This window comes from Stegostoma tigrinum, chromosome 18 (assembly GCF_030684315.1).
Source record: "Stegostoma tigrinum isolate sSteTig4 chromosome 18, sSteTig4.hap1, whole genome shotgun sequence".
Lineage (NCBI taxonomy): Eukaryota > Metazoa > Chordata > Chondrichthyes > Orectolobiformes > Stegostomatidae > Stegostoma > Stegostoma tigrinum.
In genome coordinates this window covers 28,113,965-28,136,766 of record NC_081371.1, presented here as the reverse complement: position 1 = coordinate 28,136,766, position 22,802 = coordinate 28,113,965, and the positions used below count along the sequence as shown (strand labels likewise).

General features: G+C 39.0%; 1 protein-coding gene across 2 annotated transcripts in view; it reads right to left on the bottom strand.

Annotated features, from left to right (window-relative positions):
- Positions 1 to 22,802, bottom strand: part of borcs5 (BLOC-1 related complex subunit 5) — a 94,219-nt gene that overhangs the window by 15,979 nt on the left and 55,438 nt on the right. For both annotated transcript variants that reach the window (XM_048548545.2, XM_048548544.2), the window contains exon 4: positions 19,997 to 20,154. In XM_048548545.2, the coding sequence (XP_048404502.1) occupies positions 19,997 to 20,154 (158 nt within the window). The remainder of the gene's footprint in view (positions 1 to 19,996; positions 20,155 to 22,802) is intronic.

The following is a 22,802-nucleotide window of genomic DNA, read 5'->3' as shown; positions in this document are numbered from 1 at the left end:
ATTTTATAAGAAAACTATTTCTCTCAGTTGAATTTCCCTATACATCTTCATGATGTGGCATGCTGCACATCATTTCAATAAAATAAAAACTGAAAAATGGCATAAATGAAATAAAAGCTGCTGGCACCTATACTAAAAATCCAAATCCAAATTTTTTTTTTTTAAAAAAGCACCATTTTTATAGTGCCTTCCATATTCTCAGGCTAATATAGCTAATGAAGTCATATGGTTCCCAATGAGTCATGAGCAAATAAGATCCCACAAACAGACAGGACAGTCAAGAATTTCCATGCTCTTCTTTGAATGGTGAACGTAGCTTAACTAGAAGTGGTGCTGATTTGTTGTGTTATGCTATGCTATTGATCGGATTCTCTTAATTTTGTGGGTGGGGGTTGATTTTCTCACCTCTTGTTGGCTCTGAGAGTTTATGTTGTATAATTGAAATATGGTGGAGTAGTTAATACTTATGTGCCAGCAGGCAGCGTGGCTGAACGATACTGTCTCTGCTTCCACACCGGTGCAGAAGGAGCAACCGTAACAAGGGTAATAATTGGTATGCTACAATCCGATCTGTCGGGTTTCAAGGATGAAGTACTAGATGTTAGAAAATACTCAACATTCCTATTCTTGATAAATTGCAAGTATGAGAATGTGGGAAAGTTAAAAGTTAGGTTCAGTTGTAATGCTTCCATAAGTGAACTGTTGTCAACACGCCAAAAGACAATAAGGAGCTGGATTAACTTTGGTACTTCTCCCCAGCATGATAGAGCTCATCATCAGGTATACTATAGATTTGTGAATGAATCTCGGGATTCCCAGGTCTGCACAGATCAGTACCAGGCATATTTATTTCATTAAAAGAACTATTAAGGAAACAAAAAAAAATACAAAGACAAACTTATTGATCCATCCTATTTTCTAACTTACATATCGTCACAATTTTGAAGATGACAGAATGTGAATGACCAACTCCCAGATTTCCACCAACATTGCACTGATACCTGCTGGAGGTTAAGTTAATTGATTTGCAGCTGGGTTTTTACATCTTCCTGCTTCTACATCTGAAACAGGTCATCATTCATGGATGGGCTCTGTAGATTCAACAAAGTCGGACTGCAAAAGAAAAAGCTTGCCAAACAGCAAGGGCAGCAGTCCCATCTAATTTCTGTTGGTGGCCATTTTGCACAATTCAGACCAAGGAATGCACCTACCACTATCAAAAAGCCTAAAAGGTCATATACTGCAGGATTTTCATCAAAGTGGGCTTCAAAAGCCCTTGAAAATCACACGAAGAGGCAGGCCAGAAACAGGCACTGATGAGGGACAAAGTGACCATGAAACATCTTGCAAGCTAAAGCATTTTTAGGATCCTGTAGGTGATATTGGAGGGAAAAGTTTTGAGGATGTCTGAGAGGGGGTATAGTCAACAAGACAAATGCAAGAAATGATCAAATTTTGGGTAGGCTCCATGTCCTCCAGGAGGTACATATCTGCATTTTTAAGTACCAGCAAGAGGGACCCAGGCCCGTTAACACAATGAATCTTTGGAACTCAGAATAAAAAAAAAGTCTCTTCAGTTGAGGCTAGGCTCTGGAACAAAATGGGCCTCCTGCTACGCAAGTCCTGTTTCTTAACAACCAGGAAGAGAGGCTGGAAACCGATTTCACCCTTAAAACAGGAACATCTGGCCTACCATAGGAAATCACTGCAAAATCAACAATTCCATCAATGTGCTTTGCACTAAGGTAGTATACTATGTTATTACTATGGTTGCAGACTAATGCTCTGAAGGACATGGCTTCAACTAAATACGCCTGGAATGTAAAACCAGCCTCAGTAGTACTGCCATGAAGTTACCATCAATTGTTATAAAAATTTATTTTATAAAAAAAAATCTAGTTCACTAATATCCTCTAGGAAGGGAAATCTGCAATTCTTACTTGGTATGGCCTACATGTGACTTCAGGCCCACAGCAATGAGGTTGACTCGTAACTGCCCTCTAAAATGACCTAGCAAGCCACTTAATTCAATGACAATTAGGGATCGGTAATGAATGCCCTGCCATGATGCCCACATCCATGGAAGAATAAAGAAAATAAACTAAATTTAAAAGCTGACATCAATAATACTGACTTTGAGTCAAGTATTTCCTAATGATGGAGAAAATTATTCCTTCCACACAAATTTAAACAACACGCATATTTTCCCCACTCTGTGCCAGACGAAGTTTAACAAAGCCTCTCTAACATCAACCTGGCTGAACTTGGAGAATTAGGTCTTTTAAACAAGATAATTTTGATCCAGATGGAATTCCCATTTATGAACTGACAGGCAACCTAAATCATGACAAAAGAAATTCTAACTCAGTCTGTAGACAATCCTATTCTGTAACAGACACAAGGCAGAAGCCTGGGAAAAAGATGATACATGACATCCCTCCCATAAAACATGAATGCTCCAACCCCTTTTTGGAACGACCTCCCTTCTCTCAAAACATGCCTTGAGAGATGAACCTCAAAGCTCAAAAGAACACAGAAGCTCGACTCCATCTCACCACAATGTGTTCAAGAAGCAGGTAAAGAAATAATTGGCTGCCTCATGTCTATTGCGCAAGTACAGGTTCACAGCCCAAAGTATCAATCTTGATTTGTTTAAATGAAACAAGCTCATGGCATTTAATTCCTTTTTCTTTCTCACTTACATCAATTGAAAATGTCTATCAAATATTTGTTATGAAAAACAGAAACAACGTACAACTCTGATATAGTGCAAACACGGAGGGTTTCCAAAACTAGCATGGGTGCATTAGACTGGTGATGCACCATAGATCATAAAACTCCCAGGAATTTTGTGTGTGTGTGTGTGTGTGTGTGTGTGTGTGTGTGTGTGTGGGTCAAATATTACTTAATCCATTCCTATTGTCAAGTTGCTTTTGAGTTCAAACAATAATAGTTATAAAGGAAGTGAAAATCTTAGCACTGCTAGGGGGTCATTTAAGCAATGATAAATCAGTATTTGGTTAGGTGTGAATGGTATTTCTAGACAAAGTCTGTGCCAGCTACAAGGTTACTGTAGCAACTTGCTAAGGATTCATCTCTTGTGCCAGAGAGCTGCACCAGCTAGAAGGACAAGATCAGCAGGCAGAGATTATGCTGTTATGATCACAGCTGATAACATTGGACAAATCAGATCTCAGAGTTAAACCTAACTTGATAGATCATAAGTTTGTCATTATAATAATTGATCACTGAGCATACTCAAGGCTGCAATACTCATTTAACAAAAAAACACAAAAGTTTGTTGCAAGAAATCAAAAAGCTATATTTGGAAAGATCTTCAGTAACAAAAAAGAGATTCCATCGTCTTTCTTGAAATATTCTTTAGAGTTGCTCAGTACTGGAGAAGTTTTACATTTATTTCTTATTCAAGCGATTCTTTACAGCCTCTCATTTGGACTGCTGAAGCAGCTGAAGTAAACTTTTCAGCTCCAATGACCTGGATACATCTTTGCAATTCAAAAATCTTGGAGGTTTGGCCCAGTTGCCTCAGCCAGGAGGCATTTACAAACCAAACTCTGACAGTCTAAAGACTCCTACAAACAAAAAGTAACAGCTTAGAGACAAGAAAAATATTTTTCGGCAAGGATGACTTCTTCTGAACCCAATTGTATTTTGGCCACTGACCATCTGTTTTGATGTCTTAAAACTCAACTTTGTAAACATTCAGCAATCAACTCCCCAGTGATTGAATGATTGAATCGTTTAACTTGAGTCACATGCTTTCTTGGAGAGGTTTTCTTTAGATCACTGCTCAAAATTACTTTCTGACCTATGACCTTCACAGTATTGTAAACTGAAATCCATTTATCCTCTACTTTCAAATCAAAGTTCGCAAATAATGAAAAATAGTTTTCAAATCTACAACACTACCACCTCCACACTACACACAATCTTGACTTTAAAATGTATTATCCTTCAAAGTTCCAGGTTTCCCGACTCAACAGCCAATGTTGGAGCACCTTGTCCACACAGACCCCAATAGGTGAAGTTAACTCAATACAACCTGCCCAGGGCAACCAGGATGGATGATAAATACCAACTATCTGGCAGTAAATCTTTTCAATCCTATTCAACATCAACTAAAAGAAAGAAATACTGCCCTTTATGGAGAAGAGTTAACAGTTTATAGCTCTTATGAAATGACTGTTTCATTGGCAAGTCAGCATTTAGTGCGCAATCCTAAGTTAGCCTGAAGACAGTGGTGGTGAGCAACTTTTTAGAACCACTGCCATCCACGCATGCTTCCAAAGGAAGAGAGTTCCAAGATTCTGACCCAGCAACAGTCTGGGTTTCAAATCAGGATGTTGAGTTTCTAAGATGGTGTTGCACATCTGCATCTGCTGCCCTTGTCCTTCTGGTTGGCAGTGGTTGCAGGTTTAGAAGGCATTTTAAAGACAACTTGTCTTGTGAAAAAGTCTAGGAGCAGAGGGCATAATCTCAGTAAGGGGTTGATCGCTCGAGAGAGAGATGAGGAAGAAATTTTTCTGAGATTGCGACACACAGACACCATTGGCAATCAATTTTGCAATTCGCACTAAATATGCAACAATGGAAGGATGTTATAATCAAGGCAGGGATGAGGGTTGTTAGCTTATGGCTGGTTTGAGATTCCAAAAGTGTGGGTTTGATTCATCCACCGGGTGAGATTACCACAAAGGACTCTCCTTCTTAACCTCTCCCATCACCCGAAACGTGATGACCTTCAAGTTAAATCACTTTCAGTCATCTTCCTCTAATGGGAGAACAATTTTACTGTCTGTTAAAATTATGGCAACTTTACCTTTTAACTTACTATTTGAAAACATGTTTCTATAAATTTAATCAACTTCTGCAGAGTCAAAGTAGATCATTCATTTAATTCTCACAACTAGGAAAGTTATGTTGTATCCCAGACTTTGTTGTGAAACGACAGCCACACCAAATGTTGCAGCGACTTCAATGGGTAACTGCAGGTAGCATTGCATCAGAAGACATTGTGGGATTGATAGCTACCAAGGCCTCATGCCATGATTGTACAAAATACAAAAAGTGAGATTAAATTACCAATAAATCAAAGGCAAGTGTAACTTTAATTTCAACATTTAGACTCAGACTTTCCATCTCTTTCCCACTGGAATAGCGGAAACTAAAACGAGACATGTCAAGTGTCAAACAAAGAACTATTTCTCCTTATTCTTGGTATCCTATAATGAATGGATCAAAAATTGACACATTCAAAACATTTGGTATTTTAATGTTACACCAGAACGTTATAATGATTAACTAACATTGCTCCAGCCCACGGTTTGCTTGAAGTCCCAATATTCCCTTTCATTGAACAACCAAAGGTCAACCCAATATGTACAGTTTGTGAGAAAGCAAAGCAAGAAACCAGGTCTGCTTAATTGTAACCTGGAAATTAACATTACCCAAAACAGACTGTAGTAAATCTGTCATGTCCTGGATTTTCAAAGCATCCAAAAATAATAAACACTTATTCTACAGGGACCAGTTTAATGTCATTCATTTCTGTTCTTCCCCTCCTCTATAACATTCAAGTTCACGTTTGAAGAAGATATTGTAGTTCGCCCAGTGGGTGAATGGACAGCAAGATGTAGTATTCAAGGAAGTAGATCAAAAACATTCCTTGTTGCCAACGTAAAATCTACTAATTTCTACAGAGTTAGCTCATCTGGACACAAGAAAAGATGATGAACCCTACATTTCCACTCAGCTACTATCCAGGGATTCCTTCTCAAAGTTGTGTAAAAGGTAAGTCAAGGCCAGGATTGGCAGGGGCTTCCAATGCATCAATAAAACTTCCCCCAACTGAGCATTCAAACACCTGACCTTGTGAAAAATTGCCAACTGGATGAATATACTCGCACGCCTCACCTCAGTGTACTTACTGCCTTCAACAGATAAGAAAAAGGATAAAAAGAACACATACAATAAAGTGACATTGTTGACTACAATTGTATATAGGAATTCAGGAGTTAGTAACAGATTTAACTAAAAATGTTTCCATCCTTCAAATCAGTATGTCGCAGTAATGACTTCACAAAACCGACATACAAAATAAGTTTGAAGAAAATGCTCTGGTACCTGTGTGCGTGGGTTGGGGAAACTCAGCATTTATGAGACTGAACATGGCCAAAATTTGTTAAATCTTTGTACCTTTTGAAATGCAAATTGGAATTCCTTCACTTCCCTATTTCCCTTATGCAGGCCTGAGCTGCAGCTGTCTGGATTCTGGCTAATTATTATTCCAACTGATGAATGAATGAATGACCTTGAAAATTCAATTGGCATCATCCAGAACACTTCATTTGTATCTTTCAAAGTGTGTAGCCCCTTTATCTATGGTTGCCTAGAAACATCACACAAACATAAAAATGAACCTTAATACCTTGGTTTGATCAAATAAACCATAAGCATTTACTTATGTATTCCATTTTTTAAAGTAATTATAAATCTCTGGTGCATCAGAATAGCATTTATTCCTTCTCATGGTCATTCTTCAGAAACATAGATGTCCTGAAATTAAAGCTAGGACTTGATTAAATTGACAGAACTATATGCCTTTCATCTGTTACAGTAAAACTATCTATACAGTTTCATTTTCCTATCACTCATAGGAGGCTTGCTCATAACTACTGCCGACCTATGGGCTTTTTAAAAAAATATTCCGACTGGTAGCAATATTAAAAAACAGTACAGTTTCTATTAACCCCGTGATTTACAATTTCAGTTGTAAATGCATTTAAAAGCAATTCAAATTTGTCAACATTTACCTCTGGGAGTTCATGAAGGGAGTGCTGGGAAGGAAAGGTGCAAATGCGAATTTTCTATGCAGCCAAATAAAAATAGTTAGTGTTATTGCACTGGCCAAGCATAGTCAGGACCTGACATTCAATATAACTGATAAGAGTACAGTGACTGAAGCTTCACCCAAACCATTTTCTAGGTAGTTTTTGTATATATCAATCTTGCCACTGCCAATCTAATGACCACCAGAGAAAGGAAAATTAATTAAATACGGAGGTATGGAATTGGAAGTGAAGAAAAAGAGAAATTCCCAAAACAATAAGGAGTAGGATGGGACAGAAGAACAAGCCAAGACATAACATGTCCAAATACACGTTTCAATTCTTCAAGCATACATGATTATTTTGTCACAGTGGTTTTCCCTCTGGAGAGATTTCCCAAGACCTACTGTCAAACTGAAACATTCCCACACATTGAAAGATCTGGCAATCAGATTTTTGGAAGGGTAAAAAGATCATTTTAGACAGAGTGGAGGACAAAAATTTGGTGAATATGCTGCTGCCTTTTTAAATAATTCAGGGTTGCAGTACCACTGTCATCAACAAGCTTTAAAGTGAGGAGAAACAAAATTAAACTGCAAATTCCTGCAGTTATTTCGAATAGCTGATGACTCACTGAAGTCATAGAGTTACACAACAAAAACAACAGAGCCTTCGGTCCAACTGATCATGCCGACCTAAACTGATCTTGTTCCATTTGCTGGAATTTGGCCCATATCACTCTAAACACTTCCTACTTATATCTCCATCCAGATGCCTTTTAAATGCTGTAACTCTATTCACCTCCAGCACTTCTCTGGCATCTCATTCCACTCATGTACCACCCTCTGAAACAGTTACCCCTCGGGTTTCTTTTAAATATTTCCCCTCTCACCCTAAATCTTTGCCCTCTACTTTTAGACTCCCTCAGCCTGAGGGAAGACCTTGGCTATTCATGCTATCCATGCCCCTCATGACTTTAAAAATCTCTCAGGTCATCCCTCAGCTTCCATCACTCTAGGTGATGAAAGCCCCAGCCTATTTAGCCTCTCCCTACATCTCAAACCCTCCAATCCCAGCAAATCTTTTCTGAACCCTTTCAATTTAACAACAACTTTCCTATAGCAGGGAGACCAGACTGAGTGCAATATTCTATAAGTAGCCTAACCAATGCCCTTTACAATCACAACATGACATTCCAACTCCTATACTCAACATACTGACCAATGAAGGCAAAGTGTACCAAATGACTTCCTCATCACCCTACTTATGACTTCACTTTCAAGGAATTATATATCCGAATGCCTAGGTCCCTTTGATTGGCAACACTCCCCAGGGCCCTACCATTAACTGTATATGTCCTACCGGATTTGCAACACCTCATATTTCTAAATTAAACGCCATCTGCTACTCCTCAGGCCATTGGCCTATCTGATCAAGATCCTGCTGTACTCGGATAACCTTCTTTACTGTCCACTACACCACTAATTTTGATGTCATTTGCAAATTTATTAACCACACCTATATTTATATCCAAATCATTTTATATAAATGACAAAATGCAGTGAACCCAACACTCATACTTGCAGCACACTGCTGGTCACAGGGCTCCAGTCCTAAAAACAACCCTCCACCACCACCCATGTCCTACCTTCAAGCCAATTTTGTATCCAATTGGCTAGCTCCCCCTGGACTCCACGTGATCTAACCTTACTAACCAGCCCACCAAGCGCAACCTTGTTGCACATCTTCCTGCAGATCATATAGTCAAGTTTTAACTTGAATTTAATCAAATATATAACAACAGTTTGTAAGTCCATGAATTACTTGGGTGCTGATTGAAGACAGGGAAAAACTTGTTAGGTTCAGCAACAAGCAAACATCAATGCCTTATATCATCAGTTCAAACTCTCATCGTAGGTGTTTTAGTTATACAGACGCAAAGATTTCTTCCCTTCCTCAAATTGTCCGTGTAAAGTAAAACTTCACCTATGAGTATATTGGATTGCGGCACTCAATTTGGTATTATAAATCAGTGTAAAGTTAGTAACAGAATATTTCACACACCATTCAGATTCACGGAATTATTTTCTCATGCACTACATTAATTTGAAATATATGTAAGCTGCATACTGTGCTTAACTGTAATTCTCTCCTGATCTGTGCAGAAATATTTATTCAATGACAAAGTTTGAAGCGACAACTGGTTTAGGTCAGGGTCAAATCATTGGACTCATGAACCATTAAGTGATAAAGTATGCATGGGAAACAAATGTTCTGAAGTAATAGGAGAACAAAGGAGAACATTATGAAATGTTGCGATTTAGTAGTGGTCAAGATAAACTTCGTTTATGGTTTAAATTCAAGACAAGTTAGCAAGAATTCTTTACTGATTAAAAAGAGAAAAATCACAAGAAATTATAACTCCCAGCTAACTCTAATTTTTATTTTCCTGTTTTAATCGAACACAGAGCATGAAACAGTACAGGACAGGAGCGTGCCCGTCGGCCTACGAAGTCATGCTGAATATGATTCCAAATGAAACTAATCCCTTCTGCTTGCCCTTGGTCCATATCTCTCCATTCCTGGTATATTCAGGTGATTATCCAAAAATCCCTTAAACGCCCCCACCACCACCCAGCAGCATGTTCCAGGCTCCTACCACTGTGTAAAACAAAACATGCCCTTCATTTCTTTGAATTTTTCCCTTCTCACCTTTAAATGCATGCCATCTAGTATTAGACATTTCAACTCTGGGAAAGAGGTTGTGACCATCAATCCTATCTATACATCTCATAATTTTATAGACTTCCATCAAGTCTCCCATCAACCTCCACCACTCCAAAGAAAACAACACATGTCTTTCTAGCCTCTACTTACAGTTCATAGCCTCTATTCCAGGCAGCACCCCGGTGAACTTCTTTTCCACCGTTTCCATAGCTTGCGCATCCTTCCTGTAATGTGGCGACCAGAATTGAAAACAATACTCCAACTGTGGCCTAACCAAAAAAATCTTATAAAGCTGCAACATGAACCCTGACTGTTGTACTCAACTGCCAACCAATAAAGGCATACAACCATACATCTTCCTTACAACCCTATCTACTTGTGTGGCCACTTTCAGGTAGCTGTGGACCTGAACCCCAAGATCCCTCTGTACATCAATGCTGTTCAGGGTCCTGCCATTAACTGTATATTTAATAATTACATGATGCCTTGAATTTCACCAATGTTGTATTTACACAAATAGTTACAACCCATTCATTCAGAATTGTTCAAACGCTTTTAACCAACAAATGGACAATGCTATTTCATGACAAGAAACAGATGGCGGTCTCATTTTCTAACTGCACAACTTTGTTAGCTAACATGGGAGAAGAAATCCACAATTCTCAATAGGCAGAATATGGATAAAGTTTTCAAGAGGTTATTTTCATGAATCTAGCTTACTTACACACCTTAATTTTATGTTGCTTCAAGTGTGAGGAAAATATTATCAACTTTCTGTCCCAAAATTGTTAAGTGAATGTATGCTGTATTGCAATATAAAAGATATTACCTCAAGAAAGTAGAAATACTGCAAAAATTACATTGCAGAAAAATTTGAGTCTACTCTAACTCAGAAAATTCTATTTCATCAGTTACAGAAAAATTTATTTTGATGTCTATGTTAAATCTGTCACACTTCATTACACAGAAACATGGTCCATTTAAATTAGGAAAATTATAGCAAAATGAAGATTAAAATGACGGGACTTGCATCTTTCTCTAGTCTTTACTTTCCCCAATTTCCCTCATGTCCTGTCCAAGTTAATCTTGTCTGAGGCGCCAGTCTCCTGTTCCCATGATTCAATTCCCACTAAAAACTGATCACCCAACTTCCCCTCCTGCCTCCACCTTTATCAACATTGTAAATGGTTATCCCCCTCTCCTTTAAATATGCTGTCATTCCTGTCTTCAAACAGAAATCACTTGACATCCAAGTCCTCAAACTACCACTCCACCTCTGACCTCCCTTTCCCTCCTCACAATCCTTGACTGTGCTGCCATTTCCCAACTGTTACTAGCTTTCCTGAAAATCTGTTTGAATCCCTCCAATCAAATTTCCATCCATGCCACGCAGCCAAAACAGGTTTAAATAGCATTCAGACAAAGATAAATGTTCCATCCTCATCTTTCTTGACTTGTCTGGAGTATTTGACAGTTGACCGTACCATCCCTCATTCATAAACTTTCTGCTGCCATCCAGCTGAGTGAGACTGCTCATGGTGCCAATTCAGACATATCTAATTGTAGTGATGCCTTTCTTCCTGTTCATGCCACTTACCTCCGTCTCCCAGTGATTTATCCTTGGATTTCTCCTATCTCTGATGCTGCTGTTTGGTAACACCAAACAAAGGAACAGTAATTAACTTCTCCCGTACATTGATGATTCAGTTCCAAGTTACCACAGTCACTCGAGACTCCCCCACTGCCGCTAACCTGTCGCGCTACTTTTCTGATATGTAGTACTGAATGAACAGAAATTTCCTTGAATTATTGAGAACAGTGAAACCATTATTTTCAGCTATTTGTTCCACAAAAACCCATTCTATTACTACTGACTCCATCCTTCTTCCATGGCAAAAAAAAATCTGAGGTTAAGCAAATGTGTTCCCAGTTTCAGCATCACATTTGAACTCAAGATGAGCTTTTGACTGCATTTTTGCATCTTGAAGATGATTGCCACTAGACTTTGTCCCTGCCTCATCTCATCTGCTGCTGGAATCGTCACCCATACTTGCATCATCTCTAGACTCAATATTCCAATGTACTCCCAAATTCTACTCTCTGCAAACTTGAGGTCATCTAATGCCTATTCTACTGCTCAGATTTAAACGCAGTCTCAATCCCCTCTCAGCCCTAAGCTCACTGACCTATGCTGGCTCCTGGTCAAATGACAAATTGATTTGAAAATTCTATTCCTGGTTTTCAAATTCCCCCAGGTCTGAGTAATCGCCTCCAGTCTTGCAACTCTGAAGGAGGCTAACGTGGTGCCATTATTTAAGAAAGGTGGTAAGGAAAAGCCAGGGAACTCTGGTAAGCCTGACATCAGTGGTGGGTAAGTTGTTGGAAGGGATTCTGAGGGACAGGATTTACATGCATGTTGGAAAGGCAAATCAGGGCCGGTCTTATACACTTAATGGTGAGGTCCTGGAGAGTGTTGCCAAACAAAGAAACCTAAGATGTGCAGGTGTATAGTTCATTGAAAGCAGAGTGGCAGGTAGACAGAACAGTTAAAAAGTGGCATTTAATATGCTTGCTTTCATTGGTCAGTACATTGAGAAAAGGAGTTGGGAGGTCAGGTTGTGACTGTACAGGACATTGGTTGGACCATTTTTGGAATACTGCATTCAATTCTGGTCTCCCTGCTATCGGAAAGATATTGTGTAACTTGAAAGGGTTCCGAAAAGATTTACAAGCATGTTGCCAGGGTTGAAGGATTTGAGCTACAGGGAGAGGCTGAATAGGCTGGGGTTATTTTCCCTGGAACGTCAGAAGCCTCCTTCTAGAGGTTTATAAAATCATAAGAGGCATGGATAGGGTAAACAGCTAAGGTATTTTCTTCCCAGGGTAGGGGAGTTTGAAAACTACAGGTTTAAGGTGAAAGGGGTAGGAATTAAAACAGGACCTTAGGGGCAGCTTTTTCCACAGAGGGTGGTGTGTGTATGGAATGAGCTTCCAGTGGAAGTGGTGGAGGCTGGTACAATTACAATATTTAAAAGACATCTGGACGGGTACATGAATAGTAAGGGTTTAGAGGAAATAGGCCAAATATTGGCAAATGGGACTAGATTAGTTTAGGATACCTGGTTAGCATGGACAAGTTGGACTGAAGGGGCTGTCTCCATTCTGTACAACTTTATGACTATATTTGGCCAAGTGCGCAGTCCTAATTATAGTGATGACCATATCTTAATTTGCCTGGGGTCCCAATTTCTATACATGCACTTCTCCATTTTACTTCCCTCTTTTAAGAATCTTCCTAAAACCATCCTGAAACCAAACTTTCGGTCATTCGACCTAGTTAGTGTCATTCTTTGTTTTATAATGCTCACAGGAAGTGCCTTACGATGTTTAATTACAGGAAAATGCAACATAAACACAAGTTGTTGTAAAGATCATCAAGATATCAAGAATGCCACTTTGCAGCTAACAATTCACTGCTGTATTGTGCAAATGCTATTTATTGTTTAGAAAACAATAAGACAGATACTGCCAGCCCATTTGTTAATTAGCAAGTACCTTTCAAAGAAACTTCACCATACCACGTACTTGATGTTTGATGCCCTGCAGTGAAAGGGAGATGAGGAAAAAGCAAAGGAAGGGAGAGATGAAAATTATCGGTTGACAAAGGCCAACTACGCTACAGCTGGCTCATTATTTCCCACTGCAACCACATATATGTAGCCAGTGGGAAAAAAAACACTTAAACAGAAAAACGGGGTGCTGAAGCAACACTTTCACTGCCTTGATCATTCCATGGAAGCTGGAGTGGGTGCTTTCATTTGTAGTGGTCTGTTACATTGTGGACAATCTGGTCATCACTGGCACAAAGCCTACTATCACCTCAGTAACCTTGCGCTCCCATGAATACAACTTCAAAACCTACATGATGCAACAATCCCACTCCCTGTAATTAATCAGTTATGGAAATTCATGAAAGGACCATGAATTTCACAGTGCAGATTTCTTGGTAAAAGAAGCAAAAGCACATGAGGAAAATAAACTTTTTCATGCAGTGAGCATTTAGATTCCAGAAAGCACGACCTGAAAGTGTGGGGTGCAGTTGGTTTAACCAATACATTTTAGTTGAAGTAGCTCTCTGTCAATTTTCAAACTACCTAGACATGCTTTGGAATTTTTATTTTGTTAGAAGTTTAATAACATCAACCAGGACTTTTCAAATGGCTGTGCAAAGAAAAAAGTAAACATAAAAGGGCAGAATTTGTTAAGTGCATTGAAGAGAGTTTCTTGAAACAGTATTGGATAGCCTAACTAGAGGATGGGCCACACTGGACCTTGTATTGGCTAAGTTACTGACCTTTCAGTAGGAGAGGATTTTGGTAACAGTGATCACAACTCCTTAAGGTTTAAGATTGCTATGAACAAGGATAAGACAGGACATTGTGAGAAGGTACTAAATTGGGGGAGGGTAAATTACGTGAGCATTAGGCAGGAGCTGTTATTAGGCAAGTCCACATTTGACATGTGGGAACTGTTTAGAGACATGCTGGGGAGATTTCAAGACAGTCATGATCCAGTAAGGAGGAAAGGACAAGGATGGCAACATAAAGGATTCCTGGACAATGGAGAGAGGTTGTGAATTTAGTCAAAAAAAGGAAAAAGAAACACGTGTAAGATTTAGGAAACTAAAATCAGACAGGGCTGGCAAGGAATGCAAAGAAAGGGCATTTAAGGGAATTTTAGATAAGCACATGAATATGAAGGGAATGTAGGGATATGGACCAAGGATAGGCAGAAGGAATTAGTTTCATTTAGCGTCATGTTCAGCACAGCATCGTGGGCCAAAGGGCCTGTTCCTGTGGTGCACAGTTCTCTGTTCTAGTAAGAGGTGTTCAGATTTGGGAAAATGCATTAGTTTAGTACAGCCATGAGATTAACTTGCATAATTCAGAGGAGAATAATGTATTGGAAATAGTTAGTGTTTGAAACATCTGCAAATAACTTTACATACTGTGTAATACTTGGCATGCAGCTTAGAATTAAAACATAAACATATTTTAATTCCTCCTTAGATCATCATAGTTCCATCGTTTAAAATGGAACAATTTCCCAACTGGCAAAAACAAGCTGGATCCCTTCCCCCTCCTCATTTCTGAAGAAGTGTCCCAACCCAAAACGTCAACTTTCCTGATCCTCTGATGCCGCGTGGCCTGCTGTGTTTCTCCAGCTCCACACTTGTCTCTGAATCAACTTGAGTTTACTTACATTTGCACACACAATTTTACCCTTAATTAGTTGCTCCAACTACTCATTCACGTATCATAAAACAATAAAAACACAAATATGACTCATCTCTACCCAAAGAAAATTAGTAAATTACCCACTAACCCGCTAACTAAAAAAAATCCTCAGCCTTTTCAGATATGACTGTTACTGTTGTAGCAATCCTGCTGGAGAGGCTGCTCACCTGCTTCTGGGACTCTTTGAGATTATGTCTTGTAAATGCAAGTCCAAGCCATTAATGAACTTCAAAAAGACCAGAGGGTGAAATACCCAACCCTTGTGGGTGGGGGATGGGTTGTCACAGCCTAACATTATCTCCAGAACAGACAATGGTTCCTCACCGTTCTCCTTCTAGCCCCTAGCTATTTTTTGTTTTCCGTATTCATTTAAGCACTACCATCCAGTTCTATTCAAAGTCCATTAAAGGGTTACTTTATCTTCTGAAGATCCACATGCACTGGAGCACTAATCTTATTAACCCTCCACAAATACTTCTAAATAACTAAATAAGATTATCCAAGCATGAACACTTCTTAAAAAATCCACCTAGTTTCATCCATTATCTCATATTTTCCCAAGTGCCAGTTAATTTAAGTTTAGATCACAACCTCTAAAAAAAGTGTCCACACCACAGATATTAAGATGTAGCTGTTGAGTTTATTCTTACGACATGACATGACATTGGCACAACCTCTATATCCAAGTATGATTGGAAAAAATTGTGGTAAAGCCTCCATTCCACCCTTACAATGGTGAGATGAGTGCGAAGTGGTAATCTATCACTTGGATAGGACATATGGTTCCAACTCCACCACAACCACTGTTGGAATTTAAATTCAATTAATAAAATCTGGACTTGAAAGTTAGTCTTAGACTGGTAACCATAATTACAATCATTAATTGCTGCAAAATCCCATCTGGTTCACTAATGTCCTTTAGGAAGGAAAATCTACTAACCTTAACTGGTCTGGCCTCCCTGTGACTCCATTTCTACAGTGATGATTCTTAACTGCCTTCTGAAACATCCTAGCAAACCACTTTGTTCAAAGACAGCAAGGGTTGGACAACAAATGCTGGCTTTGTCAGCCATGCCCACATGGAATTAAACAAGAATCAAACAAGAACTTTACTCAGGAAGCAATGAGAAGACCACAAGACATAGGAACAGAAATTAGGCTATTCTACCCATCGAGTCTGCTCCGCCATTCAATCATGGCTGATAGGTTCTTCAACCCCATTCTCCTGCTTTCTCCCCATAATCCTTAATCCCCTTGATAATCAAGGAACTATCTATCTTAGTCTTAAATGTAGTCAATGACCTGGCCTGCACAGCCTTCTGTGGCAGTGAATTCCATAGATTCAGCACTCTCTGGCTAAAGAAGTTTCTCATTATCTCCATTCTAAAAGGTCTTCCCTTTACTCTAAGGCTGTGCCCTCGGGTCCTAATCTCTCCTACCAATGGAAACATCTTCCCAACATCCATTCTGTCCAGGCCATTCTGTATTCTGTAAGTCTCAATTAGATACCCGTTCATCCTTCCCAACTTCAATGAGTACAGTCCCATGGTCCTCAAACATTCCTCATATCTTAAGCTTCTCATTCCTGGGTCCATTCTCGTGAACCTCCTTTGAACCTGCTCCTGGGCCAGTACATCCTGAGATAGAGGGTCCAAAACTGCAAGCAATACTCCAAATGTGGCCTGACCAAAGCCTCAGTAGTACATCCCTGCTTTTACAATCAAGTTCTCAAAATAAATGCCAACATTGCACTTGCCTTCCTGACCACCGAGTCAACCTGCAAGTTTACCCTGAGAGAATCCTGGACTAGAACTCCCATGTCTCTCTGCACTTCAGACTTCTGAATTTTCTTCCCATTTAGAAAATATAGTCCATGCTTTTATTCTTCTTACCAAAGTGTATGAACTCACACTTTCCCACATTGTACTCCATCTGCCACTTCTTTGCCCACTCACCTAACCTGTCCAAATCCTTCTGCAGTCTCCTCGCCTCCTCAATACTACCTGTCCCTCCACCTATCTTTGTATCTTCTGCAAACTTAGCCAGAATGCCCAGTTTCTTCATCTTGATCATTAATGTATAAAGTGAAAAGTCGTGGTCCCAACACTGACTCTTGTGGAACACCAATTGTCACTGGCTGCCATCTTGAGAAAGACCCTTTTATCCCCACTCTCTGCTTTCAGCCAGGCGGCCAATCTTTTATCGAAGCTAGCACCTTATCCTACTCAGCAGCCGCCTATGTGGCACCTTGCCAAAGGTGTTCTTGAAGTCCAGGTAGATAACATCCATTGGCTCTCCTTGGTCTAACCTGCTTGTTATTTCCTTGAAGAATTCTAGCAGATTTGTCAGGCATGACCTCCCCGTGATGAAACCATGCTGACTTTGCCCTATTTTACCATACACTTCCAAATATTCAGAAATCTTACCCTTTACAATGGACTCCCAAATCTTACTCACAACCGAGTTTAGGCTAATCGCCCTGTAATTTTCCGTCTTCTGCCTTACTCCCTTTTTAAACAGGGGTGTCAGGTTAGCAATTTTCTAGTCCTCCGAGACCCTCCCTGACTCTAGTGATTCGTGAAAAAAAAAATCACCACTAACGCTTCCATTATCCCTTTAGAACTCTGGCCTGCAGCCCATCTGGTCCAGGTTATTTATCCATCTTCAGGCCAATCAGTTTTACCAGAACCAGCACCTTCGTGCTGGCACCATACTTAGTTCTGCCCCCTGACTCTCTTGAATTTTTGGGCTATTTCTCGTGTCTTCCACCATGAAGACTGATGCGAAGTAATTATTCAGTTCCTCAGCCATTTCCTTGTTCCCGACTACTATCACTCCACTGTCATTTTCCAGTGGTCCAATGTCCACCTTTGCCTCTCTTTTGCCCTTGATATATCCAAATCTCTTACAGTCTTTGTTTATATTACTGGCTAACTTACCCTCATATTTAATCATCTCCCTCCTTTTTTTTTTGCTGCCCTCTGTTGGTCTTTGTAAGCACATTTCACCTAGGCCAGATCATCCATCAGCACCGAGTACCGCCAGACTTTCAGTGCCACCTCTTCATCCACCTTTGACTTTTTCCGAATATTGTTCCCATCCTCTCTTTACTGCTACATTACATCTGTGTATATGACAGAAGAGGATGCTGCCAAAGTACTCATTTTTTATCTCGCCTACATGCTCTGCCTTCATAAAATAATCTTTTGTGGTCTCTAGTCAGGCTCACGCTTCCTTAGATTACTCTTTTACGTTTCCGAGAGAGTGTTTTCGTTTTCCTGTTATGCTAACCACTAATCCAATCCCATTAAACTCTTTGTCTCATTTATTTCCAGACAAAGTCTTTCCATTCCCTTTTAAATTCTGCTTGACTTTCCATCAAATTATTCAACTTGGTTCTCTCTTGAATTTTGAACCTGATGAGATTTGTCATAAGTTGGTGTTTTGGTTTAAACCTTATGCTTCTAGCTCTTTCCTTTTGTTTCCTCCATTCTTGTCCATTTTTTGTTTTCTCTCACTTTGCTTCATCTTTTCCTTGCTGCCTTACTTCTTCCTTTTATCTTTCAGCATCTCATTTTTAAGCTGCTTCTTGTAGTTATGGAGCCGTCACCACAATGAGCAATATATAAAAGAGTAGAGAGCTACAGGACAGAGATTTAAGTGAGAGGGAAAAGATTTTAAAAAGGATCTGAGGAGTAACTTTTTCCACACAGACGATGGCGCATATATGGAACAAGCTGCCAAAGCAAGTGTTGGAGGGGGGTACAGTTACAATATTTAAAAGGCATCTGGATGGATATATGAATAGGAATGTTTTAAAGGATACAAGCCAAATGCTGGCAAATAGGAGTAGGTCAGATTGGAATGTCTGGTCAGCATGGACAAGTTGGATTAAGGGGTCTGTTTCGTGCTATATGACTGACTGACTCCACTGAAAAGCATATGCAGCAGGGCCGTGAAAAGGTGAATGGAAATTAGAGGGTGGTACGTTCAAAAGGGACCACAGAAGGGAAAGCTGACCTTGCACGTAGGAACAGAGAACAGGTGGGTGGTTTTTTAGAAGGTGATTTTTTTTTCAAAAAAAAGCATTCATGGGATGAGGGCATCACTGGCTAGCAGCATTTATTGCCCAACCCTAATTGCCCAGAGGGCAGTTAACAGTCAACCACGGTGCTGTGGATCTGGAGTCACATGTAGGACAGACCAAGTAAAGATGGCAGTTTCCGTCCCTAAAGGATATTAATGGATTTTTACGACAATTGACAATGGATTCAAGGTCATTAGATTCTTAATTCCAGATATTTATTGAATTCAAACTCTACCATCTGCCGTGGCAGGATTTGAACCTGTGTCCCCAGAACGTTATCTGGGTCTCTCAATTAACAGTCCAGTGATAATACTACTAGGTCATTGCCTCCCCCAACTGCATATTGAACAGCTGGTTTTTACTAAATGTTGATCAGAACTGACCCGGGAGGGCTAGCATACATGGCCTCATTTACACTGACAGACACTACTCTTGCTCAACTCTCCAAACACACTATCAGACGTATTGTGTATTTCAATCCACCTTTTAATCTTCACTATCAAAGAAAGGAATATACTGTTTGCAAATGTGAAAAGTGCAAAAGCATATTTAGTAAGAACTATACTACTGATATTTGGGCCAGGGAATATTACCTGGACATATAGGAAAAAGTTTTAGTGCACTTCCATTATATCCAAATTGATAATGCTTAACATTCTGACTGGATAAGTAGAATAGTAATTCACACAATATATCTTGTAAAACATTTTCCAATTCCTGTACCTTTTCTCAGATGTTAACTATTTATTGATCGTATCAAATATATGTGGCCAAATTACAAGAAGTTCGGATGTAAGTGGAAGGAAACTCAAAAAGCAGAACAGTCAAAACTGTAGAGAAAAAAAGCACTTAGGAAACTAACAAAATACAGAAATATACTAAAGTTATTCTAAAATCCAATGTCTTTTTAAAGAGAAACATCAAGATCTATTCTATTCTGATATTTATAATAAAGGCTTAAGAAACTCGCTCAGAGTTACTTACAAAGTTTACTTGGTACATATCATTTGTCCCCTATTCTCATTCCTTGCTCTTACCTCTTTGATTCGCTTAACAAGGGCATTTTGATCAAAAGTCACTGCGGCTGCACACTGATGGAGATGATCCTGGTACCGTAAACAAAGTTTCAAGACTTGCTGTGAATCCAGCTTCTCCAATTTGTTACCACTGGTTGTAGTCTGACCACTTAACAGTCCTGAGAAACACAAGACTAGAGTTAGATTACGTACACAACCTATCAGCCTACTGACCAAGTAAAGCCTGGATGTTAGATTAATCATGTAACAGTTTATTGAAGACATCATAAATAAATCAAAAACAATTATATACAAAAAAGGAAAAACATAGATTAAGTTATGAAACAAAAAAACACATGCAGTATAAGTTACATTACTGTCTCAGTGCAATCAACAGTTCATATTGCTCCTCAGCCTGAAGGTGAGAAGACCAGCTGCAAGACCATCAGGTACAGCCTCCAATACAGCGACAAAAGGAAGACAGTCCATTCCATTGCATAGGGTGACTTTACACCCATGTTTTCCCAAGCATTGTCCTAAGTTAACATACCCTGTCCCCAAGAAAATAGTGTTCCTGAAAAAAAGTGTCCAATACATCAAAAAAATTTCCCTGAATATTGAGATGTTTAATTCTTCCATGTTGGAATGTACCTAATGTATAAATGAAGTGCAGCACAGAGTACATAGTTAAAGTCACCTTGAATAAAATGTATCCACTAAATATCTAAATAGTAATAAATATGTTAAAGAGAAATATTCAAGTGTTTCTAAAACACATTGTTATTAACTCTAACATAGATGGTGCAACACTTTTTGCAGTTGCCATAGTTGAGGCTGACTGAATAGTATATGACAAAATACATGCAAAATTTCAGTGAATGGTGGTCAAACATGCATGATTATTAGATAATAAAGTGTGAAGCTAGATGAACACAGCAGGCCAAGCAGCATCTCAGGAGCACAAAAGCTGACATTTTGGGCCTACACCCTTGTCTTTTTTAAATAAAAAGATAAGAACCTTCTATATTTAGGACCAACTAGGAGAAAAATGTGGTGGCAGGAGGTCTATTAAAAGGACACAATAGTACCATTTTAAAAAAGCTGTTCTTACAGCATATGCTAGTTCAAGTTTCATTATTGCTTCTTTTTTGCATAATTGAAAAAAAACACAGACTAGACAGTGAAAAACAAATAAGGTCCCTATACAAGATGTTGCTTAGAAGGGAGCTTGAATACATTTCAATAGTGCGATGTCACATCTATGATAATTGGCTGCACATTTGTTTTCTCCTTGCAGTATATATGCTTAACTGTCAATACATAGACTGGGCAATGTACATTCTTCATCCTGGTTATTTTTCTGTGCCCTCACATGGTACAATGCTGGATTTGGTTTAGAATACATGGTCACCAACATAGTTTAATTTAAACATCATACAATTTTAATTATGGATAATTTTTTTTCGTAAGAAAATGCAAAGGAGAGCACATTTTTCAAGCTTTATACTGGAATGTCTTGTTAATAATTACTTTAAACAGCTTTGATTTTTTTCTATTATTATTGCACTGTTGTTATTAGTTATTGAATAATTGCAAAGAATCAAAGCCTTATTAAAAATCAGCAAGCGATCTTTTGAGAGCACAACTACATCCACTGCAAAACCACAGTGCTACTCAAACTGTACTTGGGATTGGGATCTTTTTAAATAATTGTAGTGCAAATAACTTAATTCCATTACATTAGAAGGTATACACTTCATTAGAAACAGGTATGAATCGCTAACAAAATAGCAAATGTGCACATTGATATTTGCTTTTCAACATATCATGGAATGATTTAAAAAAGGTTTTAAATATATATGTTCAAACTGAATGCACATTGCAGAGTTTCTTATATCTGTGAAGCACTTTCAATACAGCCTTTCATAATTTCTGCGTAAGCCACTCTCAAACATTTGCAATCCAACAGCTGTTGATTAGTTACTTCGCACTACACAGTGGATTCATCAACAGTATTATACATTTCTGAATTAGCAACTGTATATTTCACATTCTTTCTCAAGTTCTGGAATGCTGAATGGAGCTTTGGGTGATATTTTACAAGTGTGTAGTGTCTCTGTGTTTAACTGGCGTGAAATAAATTTGCTTCAGCGAGGATGATACAAAAATATTTGTAAATAATTGGAAACTATAAAATTTTCTGAACGCAAGTCAATTAATGGCTTGCACTGATACAATTTCAGTGTTTCAAAGCAGCATTCAGTGTAACTGAAATTAACATTCTACAGCCCCTACAAAAAAAAATGAAACCCCGCACATTTGTATTTAATCAGACTAACAGCACAAATTTTTCCAGTTAGCCAATTGTGATAAAGTATACTGACAGCATTAAAAGCAAAAGATAAGAAATTTGATCCTCTTCCCTTCCCTTATATCCATAACTTAAGTGCTCAATGTTCACAGTTCAATCATTTTCTACAGAACGTCATTAGTGGCATATTGTACTCCTTTAACAAAAGCTGAGCAAAACACCAGCTTCCAGCAGAGTATAGCAGGTGATTCAGAGACCGGACGCTGTATTTTCCGGTCACTGATGGCAAAGACAGGATGATCGAAATTGCAGCCTTCTGGGTTTTGTCTCCATTTCAGGCCTTGCAGTCCTTGTGGCCTCCCAATTCTGCAGGCCCAAAAGGACCAGTAACTCCAGACCTTTGATGGCCCACTGGGTGAGGTAGGCCACTAAAGGCAGGTGGAGCCTGCAAAGGCCTCTCACAAGGAGTCAACCTCGGAGATGTGAACAGAAATCAATCATCGTCAGGGCCAAAGC